The sequence below is a fragment of the Dipodomys ordii genome, unplaced genomic scaffold (genome assembly GCF_000151885.1).
Source record: "Dipodomys ordii isolate 6190 unplaced genomic scaffold, Dord_2.0 Scaffold31, whole genome shotgun sequence".
NCBI classification, from domain to species: Eukaryota; Metazoa; Chordata; class Mammalia; order Rodentia; family Heteromyidae; genus Dipodomys; species Dipodomys ordii.
In genome coordinates this window covers 2,867,133-2,887,497 of record NW_012267247.1, presented here as the reverse complement: position 1 = coordinate 2,887,497, position 20,365 = coordinate 2,867,133, and the positions used below count along the sequence as shown (strand labels likewise).

At 39.9% G+C, this 20,365-nt stretch overlaps 1 protein-coding gene across 2 annotated transcripts in view; it reads left to right on the top strand.

Moving 5' to 3' along the window:
- Positions 1–17,888, top strand: part of Nf1 (neurofibromin 1) — a 254,153-nt gene extending 236,265 nt beyond the window's left edge. For both annotated transcript variants that reach the window (XM_013016448.1, XM_013016447.1), the window contains 7 exons: positions 34–156; positions 618–748; positions 935–1,035; positions 2,950–3,092; positions 3,403–3,449; positions 5,472–5,688; positions 15,197–17,888. In XM_013016448.1, the coding sequence (XP_012871902.1) occupies positions 34–156; positions 618–748; positions 935–1,035; positions 2,950–3,092; positions 3,403–3,449; positions 5,472–5,688; positions 15,197–15,339 (905 nt within the window). In that variant the 3' untranslated portion in view covers positions 15,340–17,888. The remainder of the gene's footprint in view (positions 1–33; positions 157–617; positions 749–934; positions 1,036–2,949; positions 3,093–3,402; positions 3,450–5,471; positions 5,689–15,196) is intronic.
- Positions 17,889–20,365: the final 2,477 nt, after the last annotated feature.

The window sequence follows — 20,365 nt, the reverse complement described above, 5'->3', positions numbered from 1 at the left end:
ATGAACTTCCATATTTTGTACTTTGGTTTATAGGAACAAGGAAAAGTTTTGACCACTTGATATCAGACACAAAAGCTCCTAAAAGGCAAGAAATGGAATCAGGGATCACCACACCTCCCAAAATGAGGAGAGTAGCTGAAACTGATTATGAAATGGGTGAGAAATAAAGTTTACAATCAATCTAGATAATTAAAAATAAGGTGGACTCATCTGGTATAGCCATTTTTATTTCTCAACCGTGTCACAGAATCTTTAGGATGCAATATAGAAACATTTGCTCTTTTCTTTAAAGATGAGTATTACAATCCTTAAAATGACATTTATCCTGAAACCTTTGTAAAAAAGTAATCAAATATATAATTCAACATTGTAAACACTATGTTGGAAATTAACCTTACAGCTTTGGGGGCGTGGGGGAGTAGGTGAGGTAGGAGAGGGAAGGGATAGTGGGAGAACAACATAGCATGTGCAAGACCCCAAGTTTAAATCTCCTGCACCACCAAGAAGAAAAAAAAACTGAATTTTAGAAGTAACATTATATATTTAACAATATGTCAGATGAAGTGGTTATTCAGGAAGACTGTTAACATAACTGACCATATTATATCTCACAGCAGAATCTCAAAGAATTCCCTCGTCACAACAGCACCCACACTTACGTAAAGTTTCAGTGTCTGAATCAAATGTTCTTTTGGACGAAGAAGTACTTACGGATCCGAAGATTCAAGCGCTGCTTCTTACTGTTCTAGTAAGGATTTATTTTTCCTTTTTGAGTTTTTTTCTTTTTTCTCCCTGAAATTTTTACTCCAAACTACTCTTAATATTTAGTAAGCCCTTAAATATTACACATATGAAAGGAAGTTGTATCTTGCAATTCTCACCAAAGCATAACAATTCAGCCATGAAAATGTTTACTTTTTTTGTATCTTGGCAGGCTACACTGGTAAAATACACAACGGATGAATTTGATCAGCGAATTCTCTATGAATACTTGGCAGAGGCCAGTGTTGTATTCCCTAAAGTTTTTCCAGTTGTGTAAGTATCTCTTTTTATTTGTAATTAACATTTATATCTGTCGATATCAAATACTCTATATAAAGGTTTAGGAAGCCAGACACCAGTGGCTCACACCTTTAATCCTAGCTACTCAGGAGGCTGAGATATGAGGATTGTGGTTCAAACTAGCCTGGACAGAAAAGTCTGTGAGACTCTTATGATAAACTACTCAGAAAATGCTGGAAGTGGCACCATGGCTCAAGTGGTAGAGTGCTAGCCTTAAGCACAAAGAGGCTCAAGAACACCACTCAGGCCCTGAATTCAAGCCCCACAGCTGACACCCCCCCCCCAAAAAAAAAAGTTTAGGAAATATATTATTAGACAGTAATGTCCATTTGTTGTAAAGGGAGGGGTAAGTGAGATAGTGGTAAAGATTTTTATCTTTGAGATGGTGGGTTTAGGAGACCTGGAGGTAGGTATTCCAGGTTTGACTCCCTGGCACCCAAAACAAGAGAACAAAATCATAATGGGCTTAATGATAGCTAAACTAAGTTTGGGCTATAAGGTAAGCCACTTTTTAAACTCTTGTTGATTTAAGTAGTTATCTTCATGAACATAGTATGTTTTTCTGATTTCTATAATTTAAATAAGCATACCTAGTTTTGTTTCTAGAAGAGCTTTTGTATTTGTTTGCAACTGAATATAGAAAAATTGATTTTCTGTTGTGGTTTTTTTTTTTTAATCAGTCATGGGGCTTGAACTCTGGTTCAAGTGCTGTCCCTGAGCTCTTCAGCTCAAGGCTCTACCACTTGAGCCACAATGCCACTTCTTGATTTCCTGTTTGAGTGGTAAATTTTACTCTGTTAATATTTTATCTTAGATGTGCTTAATTTAAAGTAATTTGGTTGTTCTACTCCTTACCCAGATCATTTACGTAACGCCAGTATTTCCTAATTTTAGTTATTCTCATTTAAACTTTTAGAATTTTATATATAGTTAAATCTCAAGGTTTTTTTAATTAATGGAGTGTAGCCATGTTAGAAATAATTTCTGGTCTAGGCATAGTGGTACACTCCTATAACCCCAGTTCCTCAAGGGGCAGAGCAGAGACTGGAAAGATAGTGGTTTGGGCCAACTCTGGCAAAAAGTTAGTGAACCGACCCCACCTCAACCAACAAGCTGAGCATCATGGTTCACAGCTGTTGATGGTTCATATCAGTAATCCCATCTGTGTGGGAAGACATAGGTAGGATGATGAGTCTGAAGCTGGAAAAATGAAAGACCTTATCTGAAAATAAATAAAATTTTAAAAGGAATGGTGCACGGCTCAAGTAGTAGAGGGCCTGCCTAAAAAGTGTAAAGCCTTGACTTCAACCCTAGTACCTCTGAGAGGAAAAAATTAAGATTTCATTTGATTGTATATTTTACCCCCCCCAACTAATTTTGCTTTTACTTAGCATACATCTCTTAATGTTATTTTATTGATACTTATTAATTTTATTAATAAATTTTATTGACATCTTAACCAAAATTAGTATAATTTATTTTTATTAACATTCATTTATTAATATTAACCCCTGATTATTGAATTTAGTTTTGGATCCTTAGGTATAAAATCCAACAGACAGCAGAAAGAGATGATCTTAAAGCACACTAAGGTTGCAGATAGCAGCTAATCTTGTCTTGAAAAAGCATTTGCCTTATATATTTATAGTTTTATGACAGTTTCGACTGCTTTTACAGTTGGTCTAAAAACAAAAGACACACTGAAAAAGCAGACACACACATATAAACACAAATGTTCATTATAGAAAATTTGTAGGATACAAAACACCACTAGAAAAATTAAAAGCACCCATCTCTAGTTTTGCCACATTGTTCTAAGAAATGGATGCTTTCTAGTAAGTCTTTTCCTCTAAACTGTTCCTCTGTTGTTGTTTTTTCTTTCTTTAGTCATAATTTGTTGGACTCTAAGATCAACACCTTGTTGTCATTGTGCCAAGATCCAAATTTACTAAATCCCATCCATGGAATTGTGCAGAGTGTGGTATATCATGAGGAGTCCCCCCCACAGTACCAGACATCTTATCTACAGAGTAAGTAGGTGCCAGGAGAAGTGGTGGGTAAGTCGCCAGCATGCATATCCTACAGTGTACTTCCTAAGGCCAACCTGACCACAGAATGCTTCCTCAGGGACAGACTCATTTTGCTTTAGCAAACTCAATGTGCCATTTTCTAACTCTCTTAATTATATGTCAATATGATGAACTTTATTCAAATATGGCACTCATTCTAAAATGTCTTCATGTGTACATAGGTTTTCTATGTCAACTTAATTTCGGTTACCATTAAAAGACTTCTTGCTTGCTGTAAGAGTGAGTGATTTTTTTATTTGGTTTCTCATAGGTTTTGGTTTTAATGGCTTATGGCGGTTTGCAGGACCCTTTTCAAAGGTAATATACTTATGTCTTATTCTTGACAAAAAATTTTTTTTTATTTTTTCTTTTTGCTAATCCTGGGGCTTGAACTCAAGGCCTGGGCATTGTCCCTGACCTGTTTTTTGCTCAAGGCTAGCACTCTATCACTTGAGCCATAGCACCACTTCCAGCTTTTTCTGTTTATGTGGTACTGAGGAATTGAACCCAGGGGTTCATGCATGCTAGACAAGCACTCTACCACTAAGTCACATTCCCAACCACTTGACAAATATTTTAATCAACATTCACATACCAGTAGAAGAACACCCAATATGCTAAAATTCAGAGTAATAACTCAAAATAGGCATGTTATTTTTTAAAAAATTTTAGCACAAGATTTTTCCCTTAATATATTTATTATTTTTACTTTTAAAAATTCAGTTTAGGGCTTAGTGGTAGAATGCTTGACTAGCATGCAGGAAGCCCTGGGCTTGATACTTCAGTACCATATAAACAGAAAAGGCCAGAAGTGGCACTGTGGCTCAAGTGGTAGAGTGCTAGTTTTGAGCAAAAAAAAGCTCAGGGACAGTGTCCAGGGCCCTAAGTTCAAGCCCCAAGACTGGCCGCCCAAAAAAAAAAATCAGTTTATGCAGGGCACCGGTGGCTCATAACTATAATCCTAGCTATTCAAGAGGCTGAAGTCTAGGGCTCTTAGTTTGACACCAGCCTAGGCAGAAAAGTCTGTGGAGACTATTTTCTCACAAAACACACACACACACACAGACACACACACACAGACACAGACACACACACACACACACAGACACACACACACACACACCCCTAGAGGTAGAGCTGTAGCTCAAATGTAAAGCACTAGCCTTGAGCATAAAAGTTTGGGGAAGGCAAGACTTGTGTTTCCTCCATGAGCAGTTCTAGTGCTTTAGATATAGGGATGGTAAATCAGGAATTAGCTAAATCTTGGCCCAGTTTTAATAACTGAATAGTTTATTTTCTTCAATTATACTGATTATGTCTTGAAAAGCATAGATTATCACTAAAAAGAGTGGGGTTTTAGTTACAGAAATAAGTGTTTCATGCAGGACCAGCCTGAAGATCTAGAATTAAGTAAATAACTAGACAAAGTAGGCATCTCAAGAAAATATCTTTAAGCCCATAAATATAGTTTTTCCTAGGAGTCACTGTTAGCTCCAAGTGGGTAAAGTAAGTAGAAGTCGATACACTGAGATTCCTGCAACTCTTTGAGCCCTGCATAATGTCTAGTTGCTGGAATTTAGCACTACAATGAGAATGCTCATTTTCTCCATTGTGGAAAGTAGGCTAGACATCATTTTTCTTGTATCATTCCATTATTAAATTCGGTCTTTGTAAGGCTTTCCTTCCAGGTTCATCTGGACACTTTAAATGTAAGCTAAATAAAATTTCCAGTTGTAAGTCCTGTGGTGGTCTATAAATATTAATCTAGTCCCTTTTTTTTTGGGTCCGGTCGTGGGGCCTGCACTCTGGGCCTGGGCACTGTCCCTCAGCTCTTCAGCTCAAGGCTAGCGCTCTACCACTTGAGCCACAGCTCCACTTCCGGCTTTTTTTTCTTTTTCCATATGTGGTGCTGAGGAATCAAACCCAGGGCCTCAGGCATACAAAGCAAGCACTCTACCACTGAGCCACCTTCCCAGCCCTTAATCTATTCCCTTTTAAACAATCTGGAATACAAAAATAGTCAAACCCAAAATAAAAATTCAGTTAATCTTTTTTTTTTGTCGTCTGTAGGGCTTGAACTCTGGGCCTGGGCACTGTCCCTGTGCTCTTCAGCTCAAGGGTGAGCGCTCTACCGCTTGAGCCACAGCGCCACTTCTGGTCTTCTAGTGGTTTATTAGAGATAAGAGTCTCACGGACTTTCCTGCACGGGCTGGCTTTGAATGGTGATCCTCAGATCTCAGCCTCCTGAGTAGCTAGGATTACAGGCATGAGCCACCAGCACCCCGCAAAGGGCATTTTTTTTTTAATGGAGCTAAAATAATTTCCTATTTTCCATTACAGCAAACACAAATCCCAGACTATGCTGAACTTATTGTTAAGTTTCTTGATGCCTTGATTGACACATACTTGCCTGGAATTGATGAAGAAACAAGTGAGGAGTCCCTCCTGACCCCCACCTCTCCTTACCCTCCTGCACTACAGAGTCAGCTTAGTATCGCTGCCAACCTTAATCTCTCCAATTCCATGACCTCACTTGCAACTTCCCAGCATTCCCCAGGTCAGTAAATGAACTATTGATATGATTTTGAGTACTACTATTAAGGAACCAATATTAAGAATTGCCTTGTAGTCATATTACAGCAGATTTTGCTCCTTTTCCTCCTAAAGTTCACCTTAAATTTCTTCTTTACCTTGTAACTGACTTGAATATTGTTACTCTGAAAAGCTCTCAACTTTTTAACGAGTTGTAACAAAGGATCTTGAAACATCTATAATGTTCACAAAGGTATCCCAAAGATTGATAAGTTTTTAAGAGTTTGAGCTTGAAGAATACCTTTAGCTACATTACTGAGGAAGTGAGTAGAACTACAATTTTTTTTTCCCTTAAGGTATACCCTAAGGGCTTCCCTGTCTCTGATACAAAATATTTTATTAAAACAAAAATACACAAAGTCTAATAGACTTCCCACTTCCTTGCTGCCAGAAATAACACAGTAACCCTCAACCAACCATAGCCTGTTTTGAAGATCTGATTAAACGAACAACCAGATAAAAAATGTCTAATCAAGTAATAACATCTTACTCTGGGTATGTAGCTCAAGTAGTAGAATACTTGCTTAGCAAACACAAGACTCTGAGTTCAAAGTCTAGTACTCTCCCTCCAAAATGCAGAAAATAACCTCTTAAAGCCTGTAAGTAGAGTCTTTACTGTGGTGTCACCGTTAGCTCCAGGTATACTAATTTGACATGAAACTTAAGTGTTAATACACTGAGATATAAGCTCAAGGGAATCATTTACTCAGGAGGAATGCTTCATACAACTCTGGTTGAACCAGGGGTGCACTATTCATCAACTGTTCATCAGCAGAGCTGATGCTGTTGGCCTGTTGTTATGACAGTGGGCAATGACAGAAAGCTGCTATAGTGGTCACATTTTTCTGCTGGAAAGAGTAATCTAAAATGGTTCAAAGAAGGATTTATTGTATAAAATTCTATTACCTGAAAAGGTCACTCATGAAATGGCTCATTCCAGAAAGATTTGAACCCAGGGCCTCCTGCTATAGTAGACAAGCATTCTACCACTTGAGACATACTTCCCAGCCAAGGAAATTTTTTTTAGATAGTGTATATAGTTGTTTGAAATGTTGATGTAGATTTTCTTTTTAAAACTCAAATTACTTCTTGCCCATGTAATTGTAACCCCTCTGTATGGTATTTTCACAATTTAAAAAAAAAAAACAGAACGCAAATTACACCACTATTCTGTGATGTTCAAGATCTATAAATAGAATTTCCACTTCAATATGACATAATAAACCTTTCCTAATTTTCCTATGAGAATGTTGCATGAACATTCCCATTTATGTGTGGCTCTGCAGAATTTGCCAAATATGATACTCATTCCTAGTGTAACAAATTATGTAAAGCAGTTACATTTAATTATTAATCTTTACTTCAGCATTTATCTATCACTCGCTTTGCAGATATTCCTTCTTCCCCAGGGTAAGAGAGGTCTCAGCTAATATGCTCACTTGTCCTGCCACTTACTCTCCAGGACAGTGTTTCTCCAAGTGTGCTCTGCGACCATACCAGCAGCAGTAGTCTTTGAGAGCATTTTAGAAATGCAACTGCTAGAGTCCCACTCCAGACATGCACAAGAAACTCCCAAGAGTGGCACCCAGCCAGCCATTAGTGTCTTAGCACCCTTAGTGATTCTTGTGCACACCGGAGTTTGAAAGTTCTACCTTAGGTTTGTCTGTAGTACTGCCCCATTATCACATGTCAGCTGTTTGGGCCACGACAGAATTTAGATCTTCCAACCTTTTCCCCATAAACTCTTAGCATTTTGTTGCTTATAGACTGTGCAAATAAACAGTGTTGGGTGCAATGAGGAGACTGGGTTTTAGAAGCACTAAGTGAACTACTGTAATGATACAGCTCCTAGGTAGAATCAAGGCCAGTGTTCCCTTAACAACATTCATTGTCTTCCATATCATTGCATTTATCTTCTTTCTCTTTCTTTCTTTACCTATCTCCTTCATTTATTTCTGTATTTTTGTCTTGTCACTTCTGTCTGCTTTAGCTTAAATCTACCAATACTTTTCTTCTGTAGAGATCCCTATTTTCTCGGTTATGTTTTACATATCAACTACTAATATTAGTGAAAATTAGGATAGACTAAAGATACAGTTCACTGGTAGAATCCTTGCCTAGCATCTATAGGCCCTGGGTTCCATCCTCAGCATTACAAGGGAGAAAATAGGTTCTACATGGTTCTACTATTTAGGTTTATATTTTTTAACATAGTTACTTTTAAGCTACTAAAATAGTACTTTTATTTACTTTCTTAAACCCAAACCTTATTGTTATGGATATTGCTGTCCATTTTTGCCTGGGAATGGATACAATAAAATAATCAGGTTGAGAATAGAATATAGTAGATTTCCTTGCCAACTGGTTAAATTGTCCAGTGTTCATTGGACATTAGCCGTATTAATTTCCCTGGTAGAGAGTCTTACCCTATAACTTAGAATTATTTTTTAAAGTCAGAAAATTATCAGAGAACAGGCTGGGTGTGAAAGTGTATGTATATAATCCTAATCCTGCAGAAATTGAGGCAGGAGGATTGTGAGTTCCAGATTTTATCCCACGTTTTTTCTTTAATTGAAATGGCTAGTGGGAGAGAATAATGAAAGGGATGATATTGACCAAGATGCATTGTATTCATAAACTTCGCCATACAACTACTGAAAGACGATAATATACTCTTTACAAAAGGGCTAAGAGAATGGCTCAAGTGGTAGGATAGCAAGCCTGCAGGAAACTCAGAGTAAGGGTGGTAAAGTGTACAAGGGATTATTTCCACCTCTTCTATGATGCTTTCTTATTGCATCTTGTACTGCTAATTATTCTTTTTCAGACACTTGAGCCACAGGGCCACTTCTGGCTTTTTTTTTTTTCTGCTTATGTGGTACTGAGGAATCAAACCCAGGGCCCCAAGCATGCAAGGCAAGCGCTGAGCCACCTTCCTAGCCCATGGCAAAAATTTTAAAATGTGTATTTGCCTTAAAAACTGTAAGCCAGGTACTGGTGACTCATGCCTATAATCCTAGCTATTCAGGAGGCTGAGATCTGAGGATCACAATTCAAAGTCAGCCAGGGCAGAAAAATCCCCTTAAGACACTTATGTATTAACCACTCAAAAAACTGGAAGTGGTGCTGTGGCTCAAAGTGCTAGAGCATTAGTCTTGAGCCTGAGAAGCTAATGACCAGCGCCCAAGCCCTGAGTGCCACAGCTGATCAAAATAAATAAATAAACAAGATTTGTAAGATATAGAGAGAAATAGATATGGATTATAAGCCTATTATATCTTTTTAGTGATTTTTAATTGTAGTATGAATTTTTCAGAGCAAAGGCATACTTAATAGTTCTTTATTTTAAATTCACTTTTACTTTATTTTTGGGTTTGTCCAAGCCTGATAGTCATTCTCTTACTTTGCTTCTATGATATACACATCCTGTAGAGAAAAGGGAGTGGATCTGCTAGCAAGCATAAGTATTCCTAAAGCCAGGAATGCTGACAGCTATGTATGTGCAGGAATAGTTCATCAAAATCATTTTTTGGTAGATATGATGGTACACACCTGTAGTATTTGCACTTAGGAAGTTAAGGCAGTAGAATCAAGTTTAAAGCCAGCCTGGGCTACACAATGAGATCTTATCTCAAAAAACTAAGACTAAGGATATACCTCAGTGGTTGAATGATTTTTTTGGGGGGGGGGTCTGGTCATGGGGCCTGAACTCTGGGCCTGGGCACTGTCCCTCAAAGTGCTAGAGCATTAGCTCTTCAGCTCAAGGCTAGTGCTCTACCACTTGAGCCACAGCACCACTTCCAGCTTTTTTCGTTTGCTTATGTAGTGCTGAGGAATCGAACCCAGGGCCTCAGGCATGCAAAGCAAGTGCTCTACCACTGAGCCACCTTCCCAGCCCTGGCTGAATGATTTCTTAGCATGCTCAAGACCCTGAGTTCAGTTCCCCTGAGTTCAGTCCCCAGTTTCACAAAATGAATACAGATGGTATACATCAGTGTATAAAAGTTTAAATTCTGTTACTCAGTTGAAGATTGTAATGTTTAGGAAAATAATGGTGAGAGTTAAATAGGTTAAACCAGAATCTCTTTGAAAACCAGGGAACATAGCAATGATCTGTTCTGGTCTTATTTCACCTTTTGTTGAACTCCTCTGGAAATCACTCACTCTGTTTTTTTCTTCCATTCTGTCTGTGAAGCTCCCCTGCCTTGCTCTAAGTCAGCAGTTTTCATGCAGCTGTTCCCTCATACAGGTACTCCTTGCTTTCAGCATCCTTGCACGAAGTGCTGCCTGCCTCACATTCACCCTGGGCAAATAGCATGAGACTACACTGACCAGTTCCAGCAGCTCAGCCTGGCACTGCAAAACCTGGGAGAGCTACTGCTTTGTGGGGTCTGGGAGCTTACAAAACTGCAGGGGCAATGCGACCCGTCTTCCTTGTTATTCTTGTACCTGCCCCAAATCCCAAAGCTTCAGTCCAGCCCTGCACTAACCCAAGCAGGTTAACAACAAATTTAAGTGAGAGTTACCCAAGAAGAAACAGTACATTGGGGCTTGAAGAAACATTTCTTTAGCTTCAAAACTACTTGTTTTCCCACAAAATGAAGTCAACTCATGTTTCCTTAGATATTAAAACTGGCTGTTCATTCCATCATGTATGTTTCTTAGTAAAGGAATGTGGTCAGTTATCCCTAAGGACTAAGAAGGAAAAATGTGACACACCTATGTATGTCCAATTTACAAAAATATATCTTGGGCTGTGAAGGTGGCTCAGTAGTAGAGTGCTTGCCTTGCATGCATGAGGCCCTGGGTTCGATTCTTCAGGACCACATAAGTAGAAAAAGCCAGAAGTGGCGCTAGTGGTAGAGTGCTAGCCTTGAGCTGAAGAGCTGAGCACAGCGCCCCGGCCCAGAATTTGCCCACGACTGGCAAGGAAAAAAAAAAGAAAAAATATATATATATATATCTTTTATTCTGTATTTATTATATAGAAAGTTAAACCTAGATGGAAAAGGAAATGTTAGCAATTGTTGAGAGCTCATTAAAATTCTTTATAAATTCCTATAGTTTATAATTTTGTATATTCAGCTCAAATTACAAATATTTTGTTATTGTTGGTTGTGGGGCTTGAACTCTGGGCCTGGGCACTGTTCCTCAGCTCTTCAACTCAAGGCTAGCCCTCTACCACTTGAGCCACAGTGCCACTTCCGGCCTTCTCTGTTTATGTGGTGCTGAGGAATCGAACCCAGGGCCTCACACATGCAAGGCAAGCACTCTACTGCTGAGCCACCTTCGCAGCCCTACACCAAATAATTTAATTGTATATTTACCATGTCGCTGTAAATGTATGTGCTATAGCATAAAAGCAAGCTATGGTTAACATAGCTTTCTAAGAATTGTTATTATGTTTTATGTTTATTTACATTAATCTCAATAATTTTACAAATTCTGGCATAAAATTTAAGTTCTTTTTTGTTCTAAAATTCCTCTTAATATATCATTTAGTCTTTTTTTTAAATTTGAGTTACTAGAATCATTTTAGTTTACACAGTAATTATTTTATAAATGCCCAAAAAATTCTTTGCACAGATTATTTTATCTGACTTTTCTAACATCCCTTTGTTCCCTTTAATTTCTAGGTTAAGAACTAGAGGCAAGGAGGCTAGATGCCAAGAGGACCTGAGTTTAAACTCCCAGTATCACTACCCACAGAGAAAAAAATCCTAAAAGCCAAGGAAGTTGACAGTGTGGCTTAGTGGTAGAGCCATGAATTTTTTAAAGTGTACAATCTCTCCTTAGTTCAGTCATCACCCAAAAAGAAAGAACAAAGGATCTAGAGCCAAATAAAAGTTCTGATCCAACCAAAGCTCAAATTTTGGCCCTCAAACATATTTGCTGGCATATTATGTGTAGGAAGAGTTTTCTGATGGGGCTTCCATATTGCATGTGTAATAAACTAAGCAATTCAATTAGGCAACCGACAAGTGCTCCTGGGAAGGCGGTAGGAGATTTCCATTATTTTTTGGTCTTTTGTTTTCCTTGGGTAACTTCTGACAGATTTAATCCATTTTTTTTCTCAGCTTCTCTATAATTCAAGTGTTTCATTATTTGTCAAACAGGAGCTATGTATATCAGTAACTGTTGAAATAAACCCTGATACCTGCCTTCAAGGAACTCATTCTAGCAAGGAGAGAGACACAAAACTACTAGTAGTTCTTGTCCCCACAGAACTCATTTTACAACTTTAGTCAGTAACACCTTTTATTTAGAATATTATCTTTGTCTGGAACCACATTTTTTATTATAACATTGTGCCATTAATACACTGCTATAGAGACTTTCACTTCTTCTGCAGTGTTTAATTTCAGTGTACCTGTGGGGAATTGAAAGTAGTAAGTTGGGTGCCTGTCAGTTCATGGGCTTTACTTTTTCTGTCTACCTTGAGGTAAGAAGGGAAACTTAGTGCTTTTGAGGCCTAAAAGAGCTCAGAGCCAGAGTTCCAGGAAGACCTTGGTGAAAAGAAGCACAACTGCAACCCCAGGGCTTTCTCGGGAACTGAAAATGTAGCCTGACCAGTGCAGGACGGGCATGGTCCTGTGTGAGCAGGCTCAGAGTTTTCACCAGCTCTAGAGGCATTTCTACATTTAATTTTATTTTAAAAAAGGATTATTAAAAAAAAATGATGCCCAGGAAGAAAAAATTATGTGTAGAAACTTAAATGCCATATTTCAAATACTATGATCATTCTTCTGCATATAATTTTCCTTTTTCAAAGTACTATATATTATATAAATGTTACTTTAATTGCTTTTTTTTTTTTTGTCAGTCGTGGAGCCTAAGCTCTGGGTCTGGGTGCTGACCCTCAGCTCTTCAGCTCAAGGCTAGCACTCTACCACTTGAGCCACGTGCCCCTTCTGGCTTTTTCTGCTTATGTGGTGCTGAGGAATTGAACCTAGGGCCTCATGCATGCAAGGCAAGCACTCTACCACTGAGCCACCTTCCCAGCCCCCACTTTAATTGCTTTTTTTTTTTTTTTTGTCAGTCGTAGGTCTTGAACTCTGGGCTTGGGCACTATCCCTCAGCTCTTCAGCTCAAGGCAAGCGCTCTACCGCTTGAGCCACAATACAACTTCTGGTTTTCTAATGGTTTTTTGGAGATAAGAGTCTCACAGACTTTCCTGCCCAGGCTGGATTTGAACGGTGATCCTCAAATCTCAGCCTCTTGAGTAGCTAGGATTACAGGCATGAGCCACCTGCACCCAGCTTTAATTGCTTTTTAAAAATGATTTTCCAATCCAGATGCTAGTGGCTCATGCCTATAATCCTATCTATTTAAGAGGCTGAGATCTGCGTAGAAAAACCCATGAGACTTTTATTTCCAATTAGCTACCAAAGGGCCAGTGGGGATTAAATCCCAAATCTCCAGTGGGGATTAAAGGAGACAGTTGAGGCTCAGTCACTGTACCAGCATGTGAAAAAACTTTTTCTTTCTTTCTTTCTTTTTTTTTTTGGTCATGGGGCTTGAACTCTGGGCCTGGTTGCTGTCCCTCAGCTCTTCAGCTCAAGGCTATAGTGCTCTACCAATTGAGCCACAGTGCCACTTCCAGTTTTTTCTGGTGGTTTATTGAAGAGTCTCACATACTTTATTTCCCCGGGCTGGCTTTGAACCAGGATCCTTGGATCTCAGCCTCCTGAGTAGCTAGGATTACTGGTGTGAGCCACTGGCATCCAGCTTCCAGTTTCTTTTCTTTTCTTTTTTTTTTTTCTGGGTCCAGTCGTGGGGCCTGAAGTGTGGGCCTGGGCGCTGTCCCTCAGCTCTTCAGCTTAAGGCTAGCGCTCCACCACTTGAGCCACAGCACCACTTCCAGCTTTTTTCTTTCTGCTTATGTGGTGCTGAGGAATCGAACCCAGGGCCTCAGGCATGCAAGGCAAGCACTCTACCACTGAGCCAACTTCCCAGCCCCCCAGTTTCTTTTCTTTACATAATTGAAGTCATAATGTGATTATCTAAAAATTCAAACTACTGATAAAGTAAAAATCACCCAAGAAAGTAAAACAAATGTTTTCCCAACCTTTTTCTTCTTTTTCATTTTTTCCATATGTATTTTCCCCTATGCAAAATAAGAATATGGTGTTCTCCCAACAGTAGCTATTCCAGCGATGTATATCATCATGCTATTTGGGAGGTTGGGGTCAGGCATGGGGCCTGAACTCTGTGCCTGGGTGCTATCCCTCAGCTCTTCAGCTCAAGGTGAGCACTCTACCACTTGAGCCACAGCACCACTTCTGGCTTGTTTTCTGCTTATGAGGTACTGAGGAACCCAGGGCCTCATGCATGCAAGGCAAGCGCTCTACCACTGAGCCACCTTCCCAGCCCCATCATCATGCTATTTTAAGGTGCAAAAAATACTCAAGTCATAAGTTTAAAATTTAATGAACTTTTAAATACAGCTTGAAGTTACAACATCCAGATCATGAAATACAGTATTACCAGCACCCAGAAGTATTACCAGCACCCAAAAGCCACCCCTGGACTGCCTCAGTCACTACCTTCTGTTCTCACTCCTTTCCTGCTTCTTTTACTTGTCTATCTTATAATCTTTTTGTTGTGGATACTTTTCTGTAGTTACTATATAATTTATAACATTTACTGCAGGGCCAGCTGTTGGAGGTGTAGTCTCCATGAGAGAAATACGTTTCCCATTCAAAGGTGTACAATGAATGACTTGCCATAATTGAAAAAAGCAGATTCTAGAGGATAACTTCTGTAATTCATTTTTTCTTTGGTAAATGTTTGAGCTTCTTTGGAATAGTCATATAATTCAAAACAATAGTGTTTCCTTTTTTTTTTAATGAAAGATTTGCAGAAAGAGCAGTACCTTCTATGACTAGAGAATGTGTGGTTAGAAGCTGCCCTCTGCTGGATGCTTCTGGAATGACTTGGAGGAAGGAGCTCTAGTCTTCCCTAGTGGCTGCTAGCATTTCACTCTATTCAAGCCTGCTTGCCTCTAGCTTTACCTTGCAACACCTTTCTTCTGTTTTCTGCAATGATAGCACATTTGACTCAACAAATGTGAGGTTTTCTGTATGACAAAGACTCTTTTTTCTTTTCTTTTTTTCTTTTTTTTTTTGGTCGGTTGTGGGGCCTGAACTCTGGGCCTGGGAGCTGCCCCTGAGCTCTTCAGCTCAAGGCTAGCACTCTTACCACTTGAGCCATAGCACCACTTCTGGCTTTTTCTGCTTATGTGGTGCTGAGGAATCGAACCCAGGGCCTCATGCATGCAAGGCAAGCACTCCACCACTGAGCCACCTTCCCAGCCCATGACAAAGACTTTATAAACATTCTAGTAGTTGACTATGAAAATGGAATATTCAAAAACGATTGACAAGGTTGTATCTCATACACAATGAATGAGATTCGGGTCCTGAAGCTTAACAGCAGAGGGGGAAGTAACTGGCTACTCTGTTTCTGTCTAGGAATTGACAAGGAGAATGTGGAACTCTCCCCAACCTCTGGCCACTGTAACAGTGGACGAACTCGCCATGGATCCGCAAGCCAAGTACAGAAGCAAAGAAGTGCTGGCAGCTTCAAACGTAATAGCATTAAGAAGATGATGTGAACCTTGTTTGCTTTCTTTTTTTAAAACCAACATGGGCTCCTCAATAGTGACCTTTCCCTAGCCTTGCCCCAGCCCCACCTTGCAATGCTGCACTTCTGTTTTATAATGAACCATCCAGTCAGCCATGTTGCCAGATGCTCAACTCTTGGAAGCATTGACTAAATTTAATGCTTTTTCTTTCATTTTTTTTTCTTCTACTTTTGGCATATAACTGATGTAAGCAAATGGTAGACAACTGAAAAGGAAGTTGAAAGGTCAGGATTCCTGAATGGAGAACATCCTAGTTGGGAGAGACCATGAATGAACTCTCATCTGCTACTTCTGGCCAGTGGTAATAGCCCTTTGCACAGGGTGCTGCCTTCTTTGTTTTCCTATATCTATCACACAAAGTGAAGTGTTAGTCTGGTTTCCACACTACTCAAGCTAAAAGTTTATGGGAAAATAAGAACATAACCCCAGTGCATTTGACCTGACTTTTAGCTGTGGACTTTTTCCCCATCTGAAGCTGAAGGAACCATAGAAGTCAGCCTCAGAGACTTCACGCCATAAAGCTACAGGCGAGGCGAGGTACTTTGGGGGGTGGGGGGCGGGGAACTAGGATTTTTGTAGTAGATTCTTAAGAAATACTAACACTTGAGCATTAGCAATAAATACAGGAAAATAAGCATGGCCACATATATCTTAACATTACTGAACTAAAACTATGGATTCTGAGGCCTTATCCAAACTCAGTCATCTACATTAGTTTTTTTTTTTCCTTTCTTTTCCTCCAGTTACCTTCTAACCTTTAAAGAGCTGAATTTTTTTTTGTTTTTTATAAGCCAAACTATACTAAGTATAGTCATTATGCATTTCTTTGCCTCCTATTCTTTCCTAAACAGTTCTGAGCAGGGTAATCCATGAACAAAGTGTTGAAACTTGTTCCCAGAAGGTAATTTTCATACTGGTTTGCATTAGCTCTATAGCAAAAAGGAATGGTACGTGACTTTCAAAGTAGCTGATATTTTTTATTTTGTTAAATAATTTTCAAAGAGACTATGTTGTATAAATTATAAATTTCTTTGATAAGATGTATTTTAAAAATCTTTTGGTCTTCTCCTCTCCTCCAAGAAATCAGGAATCTCTAGCAAAGCACTTGGGTTCTGTATGCCAGGATCGCACTTGATCACTGTGAAAATCCTGATGAGCCTGCAGTGGTGCGTCCCTGGGGGCCTCTAGAGCTGCTCTTTACTGAATGGGATGAGATCTCATGGCATAGGCAGTTCCAGAATTATGTGGACCCAGTGTATTTGTAGAACTGCAGTGCAAAATTATTTCATTTCAGTGAGCCTACTGGTATCTGGATTCTCCAGTGTAGGACTAGACTGTATTTATTACAAAATGTATTATCTTCACATTCCTACATTCCCTTTATATGTTACGACATGGCTTTAAGAGAGTCAGAAAAGAAATCAGGGGAGATGGGGAGTTCTTATAGTGCTAGTTCATTAGTGGGTTTCAGTAAATTAAATTCCACAGCTAACTCAATACATAATGGTACATTTAAGTGTTCTGATTTTAATAATATCTCACACTTATCCACACAGTAACAATGTAATATGTTAATGTAAATAAAATTGCTTTTGATATTCAGAAATAACAAGAATTTAATTTTTTTAATTTGTTTACAGTCCTGGGGAAAAGAACCATTTGCCAAAAAAAAAAGTTAAAAAAATAAAAACCCTAGTATTAATAGTCATTTTAATATAGAATTGTTGGAAAATATAGAAGACATGCAGGTAACAAATGCTTTTTTTTTTTAACTTATATTGAGGCTGTATTTGTGTAAGATATATAAAATAACAGAGCAAGTAAGATATAAAGAAGCCAAAATCAGAACTAAGAAACAGAAAAGCAACGCAGAGCCAAGGACACCCGCTCCCGCACGGCCTGGACTGCGGAGCTCCTGCCTGTGGTGTCACCTCGCTCCTGGTACAGAAGGCAGCACAAGCCTTTAATAATTGTGGTTGGCTGTTTTTCCTCTCTGTTGATTTGGTGCATACAATGGTGGGTGTTATGCTGTCTTGCTTCTCCCATCAAATAGAGAAACTTCCAAAGGTTTACTGTTAGAAATACTGATCTTTCCATAAACAAGTTTACGAACATACGATGTTTCTTAAATTTATTATTTCCCTCTAGCGTAATGAATAGGATGAATCCACTTGAAGTACCTCAGAAAGTGATCCGCGTTGCACAAATCAAAATGGAGCCTTCTTTGAACTGCAAAAATACTTTTGGCCAGTCCATCCTGGGAATTTGAAACGTTAACTAAGATTTAAATTTCACCTTATTTAAAGAACTTCTGACTTTTAAGGAAAGTCCAAGTAACTAAAACCAACATGAGATTATATCTGACCAATAGGCTTCCCCAGAGAAATGACACTTGTTTAGTCCTGTTACTTGTCACTTACAAAAGAAATCCTGAAGTTCTGAAGAAGTGGCCCATTTGCCTAATTTGATGTAAGTTCTGTCATTTATTTTGGGTTTGTAAATGTTCCCCACCCCAGCCCCCCCCCGGCTTTTTCAAGAAGAAAACAATAACTCAGTCCTATTTGTGCGATGTGTAATTGGCCTCTTTGGTCTTCTGGGCCAGTGCTCCCCTCCCGGGGCTAGCCGAGCTTGCCACCATGCAGATCCTGTCTGCGTCATCCGTCGCAGGCAGCAGGACATCACCGGCAGCCTTCACCCCGTGGGTGCAAGTCCTGGTTGAGGACAGTGTGAGCCAGCGCTGCTTTGGGTTTATAGGTTTTTCCATTTCTTTGGGAGTCTGGGTTTGTTTTGTTTTGTTTCTTTGGGGGCAGGGGTTTGTTTTTATTTCTCCATTTCTCCCCAGCATAATGAGGCATGACTTATTCTTATGCAATGGACTTGTACAAAAGTTCACTTAGTGTCTGCCACAGTTTTTTTTTAATGCAGTATATTCACCTGTAAATAGTTTGTGTAAAATTTGACAGAAAAGTATATTTACTACACTGTAAATACATGTGATGATATATTGTATTATTTTGCTTTTTTTGTAAAGCAGTTAGTTGCTGTACATGGATAACAAACAAAAATTTGATTATTCTCCTGTTAGTATTGTTAATTCTTCCTGCGACTGCGTTACATCCTTTACAGACAAATGCTGTGTATTGTAAACTTCCATGTGTATGATAACGACTCCCCTTTCCATCTGGCCCGAAGCCCGGGGTGCCCTTGGTTCCAGCCTTGTTCCTGTGTGAGCGGCATGCCGCCAGCAGATGCCACCGCCACTGCAGGGAGGGTCCTGGAACCCACTTCACATCGTCACCCCCCTCTTCCTTTCATGTATGTACCTCCACCACCACCCCCCTTTTTTTTTAAGTAAAATGTAAATTCAATCTGCTCTAAAATGTAAGGAGTTCATTTCTTCACACGCAGCTCTTCCTCCCTGAAACACTAAGGCCACTTCTGTTCTTTTGAGGAAGTTGTTGGCTCATCTCCTCCTCCCCTCTTCCTAATGGGAAAGATCTATTTCCAGAGCCTCTCTAAACTAAAAGGAAACTGATTTTTGCAAGACACTTTTTTAAGGCATGCCACAACTGCAGAATGGCTCGGTGGGGTAGGATGACGCATTTTCAAGTAAGCTGTCAGACATGCTGTCCACCGACCCCCCTCAGGGCCACCAGCACGCGCACAGGTCTGCACAGTTCTCAGTAGCCTAAGTTCCTTCCCCTGTGCCACGTTGGAAGGCGCTGTGTGTGAACACTGGAAGCCACACCCCTGAGACATTCTGTATTTCATTGGCCCATGATACAGACCGGCCTCCCACTCCTAGTGGGGAAGGAATCCTCTACAACCTACTGGGCAGGACGCAGCTGTCTTCAGGAAAATGACAGTGAAACAAAATAGACCTGCAGGACAGAGCAAGGTGCCATTGAACTCCAGGGTTGGAATTCTGGGAGAGAAAGAGTGTTTATACAAGCCTCTCAGGGCCAGGCACCAGTGGCTCATACCTGTAACCTAGCTACTCAGGAGGCTGAGATCTGAGGATTGCAGTTTGAAGCCAGCCCAGGCAGAAAAGCACATGAGACTTTTTTGTCAGTCATAAGACGTAAACTTGGGGTCTAGGCACTGTTCCTGAGCTCTTTTTGCTCAAGGCTTACACTCTACCACTTTGAGCAACACCACCATTTCCAGTTTTGTAGTTGTTAATTGGAAATAAAGAGTCTCACAGAGTTTCCTTCCCCTGGCTGGCTTTGAGCTATGATCCTCAGACCTCAGCCTCCTGAGTAGATAGGATTATAGGCTTCAGCCACCATTACCAGGCTCCCATGAGACTCTTATACTCTTATCTATAATTAACAATGATAATGATAATAGCCAGAAATGGAGCTGTGTCTCAAGTGATAGAGCGCTTATCTTGAACATGAAAGCTCAGGAACAGCCCCCAGGTCCAAGGTTCAAACCCCATAACTGGCACAAGAAAAACAAGCTGCTCAGGCAGTTTCAATCCCTAGAAGTGAGAACTGGAAATGAAACACTACAGATAGCTCTCTTTTCCCTGAGACCTAAAGCTCCATAGTCAAAGTTAGGGATGTCTAGGGAGTGATCCAGATCACACTTCTCCATTCCTTGGATACTCCTTGATGAGGCCTTGACCAGGACATTGTGTCTTTGGTGGGCCCTAGATTTGCCTGCACAGGCTTTGCTTCCTGGGGTACCCTTAGGCCCATTGACTATTCTGAGCTGTCTGGCCTGAAGTACTTGTCCTCATGGGGAGTCAGGGAAGAGCAAAACATGCTGGGACCTCCAATCCTAATGTTCCTCTTTTTCCAGAAAATAATAACCCCACACACTGGTGGTGCCATGCATTTAGGGGTCTTTGGGCATCTGCCTCAGACCTAGTTCTGCCTTGATATACATCCATAAAACGTGCCCTGCTCACTGCGCAGCAGAACACAGCCTGTCCACACTCTCTCCAGGAAAAGCAATGCCCCTAAGAACCCAGGCCTGCCATCACACCATA